This window comes from Molothrus aeneus, chromosome 3, assembly GCF_037042795.1.
Source record: "Molothrus aeneus isolate 106 chromosome 3, BPBGC_Maene_1.0, whole genome shotgun sequence".
NCBI classification, from domain to species: Eukaryota; Metazoa; Chordata; class Aves; order Passeriformes; family Icteridae; genus Molothrus; species Molothrus aeneus.
In genome coordinates, this window is record NC_089648.1 from 40380593 (window position 1) to 40397333 (window position 16741).

Consider the following 16741-nt stretch of genomic DNA (forward strand, 5'->3'; position numbering starts at 1 on the left):
TTTAGATCAGCTAAAATCAAATACATATTGAAGAAACCAAAAAACCCACACCACAAATTAATATTTTATTTGTTTAACAGGAAGAACCAGAGCTGGTTAGTGCTATTTATGGACGAGGGATAGCATATGGAAAAAAAGGACTACATGTGAGTAGATAATTTTTTAAATTAATACCCAACTGAATTATTTGAGTCTGAACTATAAGAAAGCCTGTAACAGGAATAACTAGACTGGTGAGAACGTGTTAAGTACACCCCAAAGTCTTTGTGATGCTCTACTTCCATGAGGAGTTTGTCCCTTGGCTGGTGCACTGTATAACATAGAGGGATCTGGCAGATCATACTGCTCAAGCCATGGGTGTGTTTGCTTTGTGAGACTGTGGAAGTAAAGCTGCACAACATAAGTGTGCCAAAGGAGGAGATTAGGCACTGTTGTGAGTGGTTGATAGTAAGGCTGTGAGTCACAGCTTCTTGAAAGAGTTGCCTATTAAGATAACAGGCAGTATTTTGCCTCTGAGAGAAGATTTATGAAGTCCCACTGAATTCATCTCCATACCTCAGCTGTATTTGGAAATGAAAAAGTCTTTTGCAGCCTGGAAACATTGTCAGCTCATCCAATACAGTGGACTTCACATTGCTTTTTGATTGCTTATGCCTCTTGATAAGTATACCACTTTGAATTTGTGAAAAAATCAAAGTTAAATTACTTGGTTGCAATACTTACTGCTCAAATAACTTCTTGAGCCGAGAGAAATTTATGAGTAGACTGTAGAAATTTGTGGCCGGCTGAATAGTTGCTATAGTTCTAGAAGAATGAATAATTTAATAACTCCTTGAAAAATTTTTTTTTTCAGAGTGTTTAATTATCTAGGGGTACTGTCAAGAGCTTGAGGTCCCTCATACTTGCTTGTTTTTAACATCAGTGTGAGTTTGTTTTCTCAGTTTAGCTAGGTGTTGATACAGCTTCACTTTATAAAAGTTTTTGAGTGACACCTTCAAGACACAAAGATGATATTAAGCACAAAATTTCTTTGCTTTGAGAAAAAAGAAAAAGATCAATGGAATCTAATCTAGAATGTGCTGTATAATTACTTCGAATTTTTTTCCAATGAAGTAACTACTTCCATCCTATTGATTAACTACTTAATTGAGGACAGTTTAAAATTTTAGATAAGCAGGATGCTGTTGGCATCACCCCATTTATCAGTACTACTTGGCTTAATTTGCAGACAGTGCTGATGACAACACTGGTGGGTATGAATGTTCCTGTGTGTTGGAATTCATGTGGGAGCTTGAACCAGCTTTGCTGCCAAGCAAGGTACCTCTGGAGCTATAAATCTAATATGTATTCACAGAGTTATATTAATAAATTATTAGAGGTACAACACAAAGCTGAAACTAAACAAAGTTTAGTTTCGTTGTTTGTAGAAGACGTAGTTTTTTTCCAGCTATTTGCAGAATAATGCATCTTGATGTTTTTAGCAAAGGTGTGAAGAGCTTTTAGTGTCATAGTATCAACTGTTACACTTTCAGACACTTAGCCAATCTAGTTGTCCTTCATCTTGAGAGTATATTAGTCTAAGTATGCACAGTTGTTCACCTTGTTTATTTTTCTCCTTTTCAGGATATGAAAAATGCTGAACTTGCTCTGTTTGAGCTCAGTAGGGTGATTAGTCTAGAACCAGATCATCCTGAAGTATTTGAACAGCGAGCAGAAGTGAGCATCTTTTGTGTCATTTCAGACTTTTGGAGAAGTTGCAATTATACCATGTTTCTAATTATATCTTAACTGATTTAATGGCTAAAGCTTGGTGTTCTGTTCTCCTTTCTTTTAAAATATACACATTTCCTCTCAAGCAGTGTAATTTGTGGAATATTTACTTTTAAAATAAGACATAGACCACATAGAGTTACTCTAGCCAATGGAATGGCATATATTATGTGTAAGTGTTCAATTTTTGACATACTTTATAACAAGAACATTTGTGTTTAAATTTTTTTTATAAAATTAATCAAAATATCACTTGAACCTTACTGTTTGCACCTTTTGTCACCTTAGTAAATCTACAGTGAATACTAGTTGTTAAAACACCAAATTTTTTTTTAAATTGAATGTTCTGAGTTTATATTTGTGCATGTAATTTAAAAGTCATTCTAACCCACATATATTTTTTATTTTAAAAATCAAGTTTTGGTTTGCTAACAGCATTACAGAAAATGTTAAGATGTTAAGAAGCAGCTTTGTAGACAAACCAAAAGTATAAATATTACAGTCAGCATCCTGTATAATGATAGCTGCCATAATATTCAGAGTTTTAATGTTTTTTGTGATCTCTTAGCACATTTGTTGACCTTGATCTAAAAATGTGAAGGGCGTTCGAATAATTGGAAATGGACCATTTTTGATTGGGGGAATGCTTTTTTCAAATTAGGCTTAGGAGGATACTTTAATTACATTTTCATTTAAATATGTTGAAATGGCTTGAAATTGAGTATTTTGCTTTGACTGACTCGTTTTTAGTTTTGAATACAAGGTTTCTCTGAATGTGGTGATGTTCATGTACATTGATAGTTTTGAGAAAAATTCTTCCAGATTTACTCTTTCATAGGGATTTAAAAGCCATAATTACTGAAATTTATAGTGGAACTTTCCAGCCTGTTCTAGCAAATACAATTATTCTGTTAAAGCTGAACATGGAAAAGAATAATCTTCTATTTCTAAAAGAAGTCCATTCAGTCTGTCTGCTCTAAACTGTGTTTTGGTTTTGTACTCTTAGATATTGTCCCCACTAGGACGAATCAGTGAAGCATTATCAGATCTCACCAAAGCTATTCAGCTACAACCATCAGCAAGGCTCTACAGGCACAGAGGTACCCTTTACTTCATATCTGAGGTTAGTGGAGTTTGGGGATTCTCTTTGGCTTTGGTTGTTTGGGATGTTGTTCATGATTTTGTTGACTTCTGTTCTAGTTCTTAATTTTGTTCTAGAACTTCTTTCCTATTTAGTTAAAAAAACCCAAACTAATCTACTTACAAAAGCCCTGATTCTCCTGTAGCTGCTTTCTGACACTTCAGGAGTATTCACTAAGTATTTCATTTGCAAATCTATTTATTTAATGCTGAGAATCAGAGGACAAGTGCCTTGCATGCACACCTCAGATACTTTTGTGTTTGAGGAGTAGGAAGTAGATAAAGACTTTGACTTGATTTATAACCTGCAATTAATTAGTATTGATAAACACCAGTCTGAGAAGGAAAATGCTTATGACCAAGGCAGTAAGCCTTTTATATACTTAAAAAAACCACTTCTCACATAAACAAAAAACCCCTACAAAAATGCTAACATCCCATTTTGCTATGTGATCTGTGTGTCGTGTTCTTAAAGCTTTAATGTAGAACAATAACTTCATCTTCAAAGATTGTGTGAATACTAGATAGCTGATTTCCTGCTTGATTCTTCTGATTTCACTGTTTGCTTCCAGCTATTTTTCCATTTGCTTTACCATGTTTTATATAGCACTTTCTGTAAATGTTGGAAGTGTATTGTGCATTCTTTGATGTTCTGATTGGTAGTTGATAATTATTGCTGCTTAGCCCAGAGACTGACTTGATATATTAAACAAAATTCTGTAGTTTACTTTTATAGAAATAAAAGTATGTATTCCTCTTTATGTGTATGGTGTTTTCTGTGTCATCTGAAATCTTCTTTATCATAGGATTATGCAACAGCCCATGAAGATTTTCAGCGCTCACTGGAACTGAACAAAAATCAGCCTATAGCTATGCTTTATAAAGGCTTAACCTTCTTTCACAGAGGACTTCTGAAGGTAAAGCTATATTAAACAATAGTTCATGTGGAACAATACCCTTTATTTGAAGTTATTTCCATAAAACAGTAGAAATATCATTGGTGTTGATATATCTATTTTCTCTCACATACGGAAGATTTTTAAGGTAAGAGTGCAAGCAAAACAAAAAGATTCCATGATATGATGTGTAAGTACTGCAGGTCTTCTTGAATCTCATTAGGTCATTGATAACAGACATGTTTAAGGATAATGCTTTGAAAGATATTTGTATTTAGCACCTCTGCTAGTATTTGTATGATTATGTTCAAAAATTTAAAAATTAAGTAGAGATTTCCTAAGTTTTAGGAAGGGAAGAAGGATGAAGAAGAAATTAATTTTAAACTCTTCCTTGAATGAGCTAGGACTCATTCAAATTAAAATTAATTTTAAACTCTACTTGAATGAGTAATAAAGGAAAGTGCTGGTAAAGCCTTGCATTTATGCATGTTTATTTCAATCCTATGTTGTTTCTGGAAGGCTGATATCTAACTTGAGGGAACATACTTGCTCCTTCAGTTTCTAAAATCAGCAGGGAAGTAAGTTCATCCCATGTCTTTAAGTTTTCACCATTTTTAACTCAAAACTTCTCTCTGTTTTAGGTGTAGTAATATTGCCCCTGTTTCTTTTTTGTAAAGTATTTAGAGGTCCTGCTGCCATTTTCCAGAGGAGAGAGTAATTAGACTAAATTAGTTATTAATAATTAGAGTAAATAGTTATCTGAAATACTCAGTTAGAAAAATTAAGATGCAATGGTGTGATTCCTGAATTCAACAGTGGAAGCTGTCTTTTTTTTTTTAACCTCTGATAACAGCTTGGGGTTCATTAAGGGTTGTATGCAGAATCTGGAGGGAACCCAGGACTCTTGAGTTTCAGCCCGCTATCTTTCATAGGCAAGCACTATTTTTTTATCTCTATTTTTTTTTTTGCAGTCCACTTCCTCACTTTTTTAGTACCCAAGCAGCAGGTATTTTTTCCACAGTCTCACTGTATGCTGTGGGAACATCAGACTGTCATTGAACTTCTATTGTCTGTGTCTTCTTGCAGTAAGAAGAGACACTTGCAAATAATAGTCTGGATTTCTGATTTTTGTTGTAGGCAACAGAGACCCCAAAAAGTGATGGCGAAAAGAAAAAGCTGACTGGAAAGTTGACAAAAATAAGTGCTGTCTCAGTTAGCAGAATAGAAGCAAAGTTTTCTTCTTTCTGATACACAGGTCAATACATTTCTGTACTGCCACATCCTTCTCCCCAGTTTCTTTTCTCAAAGGAAGCATTTCCCCTCTCTGATGTTCATGTTAAGAGATTATCAATGAGTGGTTTTTCATTCCCAGGTACACCTTAGCTTCCAGTCAGATTCAGGCTGCCTTTTAAAGGAAAGCTATGCCATGTGTTAGGTTTTATAAGGCTTGCTGAAAATTGAAGATGGGGGTTGAGGGTGGATGTGTTCATTTTTGAGTGAAAAGAGATTTGTTTGAATCACTGGTTTTTGGAATAATAATCTTGATTTTAAAACTTATCTATAGGATATGAGCCTCTCTATAGTTGTAGGTGATTGTCCTACATTTTTGTTCAGTGGGTATTTTTGTGCACATTGTAGTGCTCAGAATATATTTGATAGTTTTTCTAAACAATAATTTCTAAATTGACTGAAGATACCAGTAATTCTTTACTTACAGCATCTAATTTATTGCATTGAAGACTTCAAGATACTTTCCAGGCATTCGTTAGTAATATAAAGTAGTTGATTATTCCATCCTTAATTCTAGGTCTCAGTATTGAATATTCCAGTTTGTGTAGCCACTCTAGTTTAAAACGCTGAGTTCTTAATCAGATTCTTTGAAGAGGAATATTTCTTTAACCACATGCTTATTTTATTAGCTTTTGTTTGTATTACATTGTATTCCTTACAACAGCGATAGCAGTGATAGCAACAGTACACACTGTTGTGTGAAGATGATCATTTACTCTGTAATCCCTAAAAAGAATGTTTCCAACTGAGACAATAACACAGAATGCAATAAGACAATTAAAGGCAGAGTGCAGATTTGAAGGAGTCTTTTGGCCTCCAAAACTTAGGAGGTGCGTTATGAATGAAGAAAGAAGACTGTAAGGAGAGACTGCTTTGCTTTTGGGAGCAGACTGTGCTTGAAAGCAAACTCTGAAAGGATTTCATCTCTGAACTCTATTAAAATGCTAAAGGAATTGCTCATTCCCACTGCATATTAGACAAAGGAATTTCAGCTAAATCTGTCAGTACTGTAAAGGATGTTTCAGTATTTCATTTATTATGTAATAATTTTTACTCTATAGATTTTGTAATAAATTCATGCCTCGTTTGTTCCTTCCAAAGCTTTTGATATATAACCATAAATTCCATAGCTAATAACTACTGAGGATGCTGAAATTTAATGAATGTAGTAAGTTACAATTTTTTCTGTTGGTCCCTTTCTGTAGGAAGCCATTGAATCCTTCAAAGAAGCTCTGAAGCAGAAAGCAGACTTCATAGATGCATATAAAAGTCTCGGACAAGCCTACAGGTACTCATATTCAGAAGCAGTTGTAAAGTCATTTTTTCATCTGGTTGTGTTCTTTAAAATGCACTCTAAGTTTTACACATTTATTACAAAGTTGTGCAGAACCAAATGTGATATTTGGTAGCTCCGGCAGTTGGTATGGCTATGTCAGGATATGTTCAATATAAAGAATTTCTATGTTTGCTTTGTATTTTTAATTTAGTCTCTGGGAGCTCTTTGTGTTTTAAGTATGCTAAATGATTTTAAAATGATAGAAAGGGTTAATACAACATGAGCTATAGCTGATTAAATCCTGCTTCAAATATAGTGGCTTTGGTGTTCATGCATTTATTTGAAACTAAAGAGCTGTGGTTAATCACTATTCTGCTAAAAATTCTTCAGGCAAATGTATTTAAAACTTGCTCTTTTTTGAATTACTGAACTAAAAAACTATGATAAACTGAACTGTATACTATTTCTATTTTAATTTTCTCATGACAGTTTCTCTGTGACTGTTTTTACTGTCTGCTGAAATGTATAGCTGTCCTGCACATTGGAGTAATTCCAGTCAGTAAATTTTTAGTTAGTTTCAGTTTTCAAACACCATATGCATTCTTCTTACTCAGCATTTAAGTAGTTGGTAAATTTTTAATAACATTTTTGTATTTTAAAAGTTAAAAAGTCCTCTTAAAGATAATTTTTTACAAGAATGCTTGTGTGGAAGTTTTATTTACTTTAGTTCCTGAAGAAATACCTTAGGTATGTGATTTTATAGTTTTAATGTCTGCTGAGGATTTTGAAGATCTGTGGTCTTGTGGGGTTGTATTTCAGAGTACATATTTCTGGGAGTAACAAACTCTGTGCAGCTGTTCTTTTATTGCCACAGGAGAATGGTTGCAAAATTACTGCTTTTGTTATAGAAATTTTCCTTTAGTGCTTTGTTTCTCTTCAATGATATCCCCTTTGGACACCTTAAAATCACCTTTAACAATTTTTTTTTTGTCACTGTTGCCTTCTGTATTTTTCACTTTCCATCTTCTGGAATCACCTAGAGAGCTTGGCAACTTTGATGCTGCTACAGAGAGCTTCCAGAAGGCTTTACTGCTGAATCAAAATCATGTTCAGACATTACAGCTCAAGGGAATGATGCTTTATCATCATGGTAGCTTAGATGAAGCACTAAAGAATTTTAAGGTAAGCAGGCCCTAAGTAAACACAAAATTTACATGTTTTAACAAGGTCTTGTATTCAACAAGTGCAATAAAACGGACAAATTTAAAAGTTTTTCATTCTGTGTGGGCATTTGAACTAGAAGTATTCTTTTCTGAATCTGTCTTAAAAGATAAAACTTAACAGTTTGTAATTAAAAATGCAATCTTGCTAAAACTAAGGTGGCTTCTTTAACTGTTTTATGTGTTTGTAAAGCCAAGCACTAACTGAAATATTTTATTTTTCTTTTTAAACTGGTAATTGTATTCTTGCTGATATTTTGACTTAAAACTTAAAGTTTTTTCATTTTGGATAAAAGGTAAAATGTACTAGTCTGTAATTTTCAGCTGAAAATAACTTAAAATATTTATCTAATTTTTCTAGAGTATTTTCTTTCTTCCGAAAAATTCAGCATATGTTGTGATTCATTGTGCTTGCAGAAATTTTCATGTTGCCAAAATCTTGCCTATCTCTACTGGCATTAAATAATTGCCTTATTTTGGAGGCAGAGCAAAAAAAGGCAGATGTTATTTGTATGCCCATATTCTTAAAACAAGGAATGAAATAAGATCCCTTTCCAAATGAGTCTGTGCTTATCCCAAGGAGAACACTTTACGTGCATTATTACATATTCACCTTCTATAACCCAGTTTATAGGTACTGATGTAATTGAAAAGATACTTCAACTTCTGAGATGGAGATGCTCTTCTAAAAACATGTAATTACTAGAAGAATTGGAGTATTCATTTCTGAATCATAAACAGGAATTTGCTGTGTGTTTAACATACAGTAAATAGCTGACTAACATAGAAGTGTACTAATGCATGAAGTAGTGAAGAGATGAATGGGAGAAATGACAGAAGAGATATATATCTATATACTTAACCCAAAATAATTTGCAATATTTTCAGGAGTATATTTTGCCTAATTTCACCCAGCTATATTGTTAGATCAAAGTATGCAAAGGCATATTTGCATTGGCAAGGTTTGGGTTTTCAGTTTTTTTCCCCTTTTATAAAGCTGAAAATATTTTTTCTTAAATTTGCTAGCAATTTAAGTGCTCAGCAGCATTTGAAAGAAAATTATGATGGAAGTGGATCTTAATAATCAATAAATCTTTTCACATGTCTTCTGGCCAGACAGGTTGGATTATTTGAAGATAATCTTTCTGTCTCTTGATTTATGGGTGCTTTGTTCCTTTAATCTCCTAGAGATGCCTTCAGCTAGAACCATACAATGAAGTGTGCCAGTACATGAAGGGTCTCAGCCATGTTGCAATGGGACAGTTTTATGAAGGCATAAAAGCTCAGACCAAAGTTATGTTAAATGATCCTCTACCAGGTCAGAAGGCCAGTCCAGAATATCTGAAGGTGAAATATCTCCGAGGTAAGCTGGAATTATTTGGGGTTTTTAAAAAATTTTCTTAAATCCTTCAAGGACCCTAAAAGTGCAAGCTTGCTTGTAATTATGGTCATTCTAGAGAAAACAGTGTACATTCTCATGAGCACTGTTGACTATGTATGTTAAGAAACAGATACACTGATTCTTATTGTTCATACAGTTAAAAACTAGATCCAGAAATAGAATATACATTTCTATATAAATGTAGATTGTTGTGATACTTGGTTGAAAAAGACTTATTTCTATCTTGGAAATTGGCTAATAGAAAAATGATATTATCTAAAAATAATGACTTATTTAAGTGATGTTGTTTAACTGCCAAGCATATAACCTGGTTACTGTTACTGGCATAAGTAAACTGATTATGCAAACAGTAATAATTTTATTTCTTTCCTTCAGAGTATTCTAGGTATTTGCATGCACATTTGGATACCCCTCTTACAGAGTATAATACTGATACAGATCTGCCTGGAAATTTCAAGGATCACTGGGCCAAAAATCTTCCTTTTCTTATAGAAAATTATGAAGAACAGCCAGGGTTACAGCCACATATAAAGTGAGAATTTTTATTTTTAAGGTTTATTTTAAATGGAGGGGGGGGGTCTGCCATTGAATTCAGTAAGACTGAATTAATTTGAGATATTGCATGTAACTGCCACATACTATGTGTATGTTCAGTGGACTGGAGGAGGAATGAGTGTTCTGTATCCTTTAAAGTGTTTCTCACACAAATGGTATTGATTTGTAAAACACAGATTTGTTTGCCAAATGCTTTCAGGACTTTTATAACCAAACTGTGTCTGATGCATGTTTTTCTCCTCTGTAAGAGATGTGTTATTTCAGAATTTTGAAAGCTATAAGCCTGATGTGCAAGAGCTCATATGTGTAGCTGATCATCTGGGTTCCATGATGCAGTATGAGACACCAGGATTTCTTCCAAATAAAAGGATACATAGAGGTATACTGAAAATGTTCTGTAAACTTGAGAGGGGGCAGGGGAGTCAGTCTGATAATTGAATGCTGTATCTTTTCTATCTGCAAATTTGGTTTATGCTCTGTTTCTTTCAAATCAGATAGAAACTTTAAAATAATTATTATGTCAGTATTTTCTTGACCAAACTGAGCATTGGAAATCAGTATCTCCCAGACTTTTTGATGTTGTCCATTCTATTCCTGTAAATACATTGCTTTCCCACTTCAGTTTTCCTGTCTGTGCAACACTGAGTATTTAGCTCTAATTGGTTTTCTGTTTCTTTTGTACCTCTGTCCTCGTGCCTCACCTCAGCAATGGGACTGGCCACTCTAGAAGTAATGCAAGCTGTGCAGCGGACTTGGGCAAACTCCAAAGTTCGGATGAATGGGAAGACCAGGCTGATGCAGTGGAGAGATATGTTTGATATTGCTGTGAAGTGGAGAAGGTAATGGTCACAGAAGGCAAGCCTGGACTGGTTGTCATAATGATGAGTGCTCCAGATAACCAAAGGGCTGCAGTCATGGACAAGAAAATGAACACTAGCTGCCACTGTGTAACTAGAAAAGTTCTGATAAAAGGATGGTGTAGTTCTGATAAAAGAAAAGGAGTGCACTTCTGAAAATACTCCATTTTTCTTCTTCTGTAAAGGAGGGAAAAAAAGGGTATAGCATTTTCCAGTTGAAGCAAAGCTATGAGAGACCATAGGATCCATTGCAGCTAAGGCAAATAAAAACTAACAGTTTCAACTCCAGAAACATCAAATGTTTGAGTTGTATGGTTTTTATAAGAAAAAAAACCAGTGTTTTGGGAAAAGTTCTTTTCTGTAATCTCTGAATTCTGGTTTTTGCCTAAAATTGTTCTGTCTGTGAATAAAGCTTTATTAGAAATATTACATGGATTGAAATGTGTGCCAATGTTGATGTCCTTTGTCTTTGTAGGATAGCTGACCCTGACCAGCCTGTGCTTTGGTTGGACCAAATGCCTGCCCGGAGCCTTAGCAGAGGTTTCAATAATCACATTAACTTAATCAGGTATGAGAGTTTCACCAAACAGCATTCCCACACACACTACGGGGTTGCACCAGAATTGCCCACTCTTTGTGAAACAGCATTTTACAACATTGAATGTATATGTGCTTACTGTTTTACTTTAAGATTCATTTTATGATTTCTGATGGAACATTTGGGATTTGTGCACAGTTTTCCCTTACAACATTTCCTCTTTTTCCTGAATTGCAATTGTATTACTGAGTTGTAGCAGTATCTAAAAAGGATCCAGAATATACATATTTTCACGTGCTGTTTTTATTTCCCAAGTAACCTTAAGTGTAAACATTTTATTAAGTTTATCATAGTTGTAATTTTTGTCAATGCTGCCTCTCAAAGGCAGTGGTATTGAAACGTTGCTGTTCTATTAGTTTTAATAGTGATTTACAATGAACAGGGAAAACAGTTCTCATACTTGTTTTCAAGGCAGGCCAAAGTAAACAAAGTAAAGCAAAAATGATAAAATAAGTAACCTGTGAAATGTAACAGTTGCACTTCCAAATAAAGGTAAAATTTAAAAGATTCAACCACTGTTGTACGTTCCATCTTCTCCCATGCTGCAAAACTCTGTATTTGTAGTCATGACAGTGCTACTACCCCCCTTGAAGTGGTGCAAGTGTGATAGACTCGATGTGGCAACATCACTGTCAATCACAGGAGCAGTGTGTTTGTGTAAGTAAATATGTAGCCAGGTTTCATCTTAATCCACCCCCTCCTAGGAAATACTGAATCTTTGATCTGTCATTCTGCTTTTATGTATGTCTGTCTCTTTGTTCTTTGAGAAGCTGTACTGAAAAAGGAGAATAAGGGAAACAAAGCCTTATCAAGAATTATTTCAGGCATAGAAAAATAGAGATATTCTGATCATCATATGCAGAGGCTCATGAGGATTTGTCCTCACTCTTCCTTCCAGTCTATGGAATGGACCCTAGCAGCCTCTCCTTTACTTGGAATGGTTAATGCAGCATTAAATTCCAGTGCAGATGATTTAACTTTGCAAGATGTGTTGCTTTCTGAACAGCCTTGTGCTCAGGCTTCTCTCTTCACCCCAGCCAAGGGTTACATTTGGGCTCCAAGCTGTTTCCATCTTTGCTGCATTTCTCTCTTCATATGTACAGTGCAGCAGAAACCACAGCCATTGTACTTGGAGACAGAGATGCATTCCACACTTCACCTGTTTCTTCATGGTTTTATTTCTAAATGGGAGAGTAAAAGCCTAACTTCTAGGTGATCTGTATTGGCAGAAAGGCATTCATGTAACAACACTTAATTAACATCCTGAAATGAATACTGAACGTTTATTCTGCGGAAATATGTCCTTGTACAGAATCTCTGTCAGGAACTCTGGTTTTGGAGTGGCCAGGGTACTTGTTCTCCTTTCATCAGAGAATGCTGGCAAAACTGAAGATGTACTGTTACAGCTGTTTTGGTCATTTTATAGAAGTCTGAATTAAGTTTCATGAACATTGAGAATTGTAGGCCCACAGTGAACCTAATGCTAACCTTTTTGGTTTGGCTCAGCCTTGGTTATTGGGGATCTCATCAGCATTTTGGTTGTGCTTGTTTGATAGCTAAGTAGTGGTTCTCTGAAAAATGCTGGTTTTGAAGAAACAATAGATTTGAAGCAGCCTAAATACCACTGTCTTAAGAGTTGCTTTTGCTTTAGTACTGGATGGTGATTGCATTCTTTTTGACTCTGGAAACCTGTTTGGTCATTCTCCAGCCTTAAGTAATAACCACTTTGATCAGCTTTCTATTGTTTGTTTCTGCTTTTGGCTCCATCCTGATTATTTCACATGATGTGAGGGATAAAATAAATGAACCTATTAAGCAGTAATAGTTGTTTTTTCACAGTTTTGAAGCATCTTCTAGTTCACAGATTTCTAAATGACAGTTTTTTCTTAAAGAATTACACAGATTTGTATAATTTCCTTTTTACATTACTCAGCTTGTAAAATGGCTGCTGATTGAAAAGACTAATAGGGTACAGAGCTAATACCATTTTCTTGATAACTGAGGTTGCTTTATGGTCTTTTGACTGTCCTTCAGGAACATATACTTTGTTTTATAGTTAGGTTATAGTTTGAAAGCTATTCTCATACCCATATGACTAAGGCTGAATTCTTTCTAAAACAGCATGGCTACCTGACAGCCAGGTGTAACAGTAGATTTAGGCTGACAAATAGCAGTTTGCATGGTTATTGTGTATATTAAGATAAAAGCTGTTCAGTCAAATGAGAATTGTAGCAACAGGAGTTGGGTGTTCTTCTAGCATTTGTAAAAGATCTAGTCATGCTGAGCTCAAGCTGTCTCTAGGTTTTATTTCATCTGGATTGTACACCAGGAATTTCTGTGGGTAGAAATACTTAGATTACTTGTCTGTTAGCACAATCTTTTTCTTTACTCGAATTCTTTCCATTGGAAGTCCAGTATTGTTCAGTGATTCCTGTCAAATGAGTCTTGTCATGGAGGCATTAGCATTCAGTGTCTGCTGAATCAATCTTTTTTTCTTTTCCAGAATGGCAAAATGTTTGGAGTGTGTCAGAAAATAAAAACCTTTTTTGTTTGTTTTGTGTCAATTTGGGGACCTTTTTAAAAAGATATATAAGAAACATCTTGCATTTCACAATTTTTGATAGGATTTCAGATCTTAATGTTCTCAAGATGCAAGTGTGTCAGCTGTCTCTTTGTTGGTCCATAGACAAGGGTGAGTTTGGCTTATCTCCTTTCTGGCTTAAATGATCAAAGCTAGTAAGTTTGATTTAAAGTAGCAAAAATGTTTTGGAAAGCTTTAGCTGATTTCATAGACAAAGCAAGGATTTGTGATCAGCTAAACATTAATGATATGCTTAATGTTCTTGTGGGAAACAGAGGCACTCTGGAACACTGCAACTTTTGAATTCTTGATAGTAATGTTTACTAAACAAGAAGAAAGAGTGGGAATAAACACAAATCACTTTTGACCACCCACCAAAATTCTTTCTTGGTACAACAGCTTCTCGATGGCCTTATAGAGGATAGGTCTGCTTTGGATGTATTTTCCAAGATGACACTAAAGGAGAACCCACTTCCTTATATTGACACACTACTGCCTGTTGTACAGATATTTTTTAATACAGATGGAAAAGGATGGGACGTACAACAAGGGCAAATTCTGTATATTAGATTTGTCTTCATCCTTCCGCTTTCCCTGCCTCCCTTTCCTATGTGCAGATATGTGTATGTGTTCTAATTCTGTTCAGTTTTTGAGGACTGATTCTGCTGGTTTTCTGAGACTAGGCCTCCTAAGGTGAGAGACTGTCAAGTGAGACATTAGACAGGGACTTGAGCTGACAAAAATCCCTTAAAGTGGAAAGAAAAAGCTAGGTGCACACAGCTTCCTGTGATTGACAGTGGTTTTGCTTCCTCAGAGAGCGATAACGCTTGCTTTATAAAATCTTGTTTTGTAGACTGGGAGAAGAGGAAGGACTCCTACAAATGCAGTAATGGTATGTAAATTTTCCTCTCAGAGTGGTTATAATCCTAACAGGTTTCTACCACATTTTAATATTGATTTTTATTTTTTTAAACTTAGTAGTCCAAGGGAAAAAGCAACACCTTTTAATGTTTTTTTTTTTCAGTTACTACTTGTAATTCTTGGGATTAAAAGCAAAAATAGTTCAATATAGAGGAACATAGGTGAATAAAGAAAAATATATGTGGACAGTCAGAGCAGAGCAGATCAACATATATATGGACAAATATGTAAGCTGGAGCGTGTTGGTTCTCTAGATGTGCCAATTGAGAATTCTTTTCTAGTTGTGTTGTATCTATGAGTCTAGGGAAGATTATATCTTGTACAAATTGATAATTATAGTACATAGATAAGATTTGCTGGAATCGGGCACACTAAAAATGGAGAAATATGCATGGAATGTAGTTTATCACAGAACACCAATTGTAATGATACATGAGTTTGAGCAAGTTCACTATGTAATCTATATTTAAAATGGGAGATTGGCAATTTACCACGTAGATAAATCCTACGTGGTTCACTCCTTTAATTTACAGAGCAATTGTGAATAAAATTGTGTCAAATATTAATGAGTAATATTTGTGTCCTGGAATGTTGGGTTGGAAAACAAGACTTGAAAAAAACCCTTTCTTTTCTTTGTAGGGGACAGGTCATTAACATGCGGTACCTGGAATACTTTGAGAAAATTCTTCATTTTATCAAAGACAGGATCCTTGTTTATCATGGGTAAATGACAATTTTTTTGCCCCCTGCTTTGTTCCCCTGGTAATAGTGATCTGAATTTTACAAAATACTCATTTCACAAAGTCTGAAAGGTTTTTTTCTCAGTTTAGTAAGTTCTGGTTTCCTTAGCATGTATAATTGTTTTAATTTCTGCTGGAAATGGAAAACGGTTTTCATTGCTACATAAAGAAACTTAAATTAATAGGAAAAACTCTGAATTATGGTATACCTAGAAACTAATAACTTAAATTTGTGGCCATGGTTCTGTCATGATTGGATCTCTATTCTTTCTAAGCATATGATTTATTAAAGATGTTTGGTTTCCTCCTGGTAGAATCAAGTACAGTTACTCTGACTATTGAGATAAATTTATTAAGAAGTGAGGAAAAAAGATAAATGAAGATATGGAGGGTAATTTTCATTGAAACAGGTGTTTGACAACTCATTTTAAATGAGCAGAGAATCTTTACTATCTGTTACATTGATGGGTTGGTAGATGGTGTCCTGGAACTGAAGAGAGTTGTAGACTCTTAAATGAAATAATATGACTAAAGGTAATATGAAAATTGATGTTGGCATGGGTGCTGAATCCAGTACAGTGTTCTGATAACATAAAAAACTAAAAAATTCTTTTACCTTTAAACCCTCTAGTTTTCCTTTGGTCTGGTAACTTTTATAAATACTGAATTCTGTTTTTCCATCTCATTATGCTACTTAAATATCAAAAATGAAAGTGCAGAAAATCCTTGTAACTATTGAAAATGTTCAAGTTTTAGAAATTTATGATAGTTGCTGAAAATATGTAGCTGGCACTCTGTCCTCTGTTGCTAGAAAGTTTGTTCAGAGTAAGCCCAGTTAGCATTTGACCTTAACCCAGACTAGTTTGTGGTGTGATTCCTAAAAGAATTCTCTTCTAAAAATCTTGTATAGTGTAATTAATAATTACTAGAGCAGTAATTCAACAGGTTTCTTCATGATCCAGCTGTGCCTGCATCTGGAGTATTTACTTGCCTTTGAGTCTACACAGATGTGTATATTTTGTGAAGAATATTTCTAATTTTAACTCTCTTCTACTTCCATCTTTCCTTACCTAGAACCCCCTGCCCACCCACACTCATGCAAACACTGTTTGATGCTTTAGAGTGGTCAACAGCAAGAGTAAGACAGAGTAGTTGATTAACATAAGATAGATCTGAATACTGAAATTGAGATTTGAAGCTGAAAAAATAAGCTGAGCTGATACAGGAGAAAATTGGTTTTTGAAATGTAGGAGAGCATGTAGACAAGTATAAGGGAACTTATTTTCAGAAAATAAATCATTAATTTTCAACAACTTACTTAAGTATGGCTGATTAGGTTAAAGGTATGTGAATTTCCAGAAATGCTACATGTGTTCAACTGTTGTATTTCATATTTGATTTTTTTCCAGTGCTAATAATCCAAAAGGACTGCTAGAGGTTCGAGAAGCTTTGGAAAAGGTACATAAAGTAGAAGATCTTCTTCCTATAATGAAGG

General features: G+C 34.7%; 1 protein-coding gene across 2 annotated transcripts in view; it reads left to right on the plus strand.

Moving 5' to 3' along the window:
* Positions 1-16741, plus strand: part of TTC13 (tetratricopeptide repeat domain 13) — a 38881-nt gene that overhangs the window by 11160 nt on the left and 10980 nt on the right. For both annotated transcript variants that reach the window (XM_066546741.1, XM_066546742.1), the window contains exons 5-17: positions 81-146; positions 1624-1716; positions 2777-2893; positions 3717-3827; positions 6302-6384; positions 7413-7554; positions 8781-8955; positions 9370-9526; positions 9798-9928; positions 10256-10388; positions 10882-10974; positions 15146-15229; positions 16656-16740. In XM_066546741.1, coding sequence (XP_066402838.1) covers positions 81-146; positions 1624-1716; positions 2777-2893; positions 3717-3827; positions 6302-6384; positions 7413-7554; positions 8781-8955; positions 9370-9526; positions 9798-9928; positions 10256-10388; positions 10882-10974; positions 15146-15229; positions 16656-16740 — 1470 coding nt within the window. The remainder of the gene's footprint in view (positions 1-80; positions 147-1623; positions 1717-2776; positions 2894-3716; positions 3828-6301; positions 6385-7412; positions 7555-8780; positions 8956-9369; positions 9527-9797; positions 9929-10255; positions 10389-10881; positions 10975-15145; positions 15230-16655; position 16741) is intronic.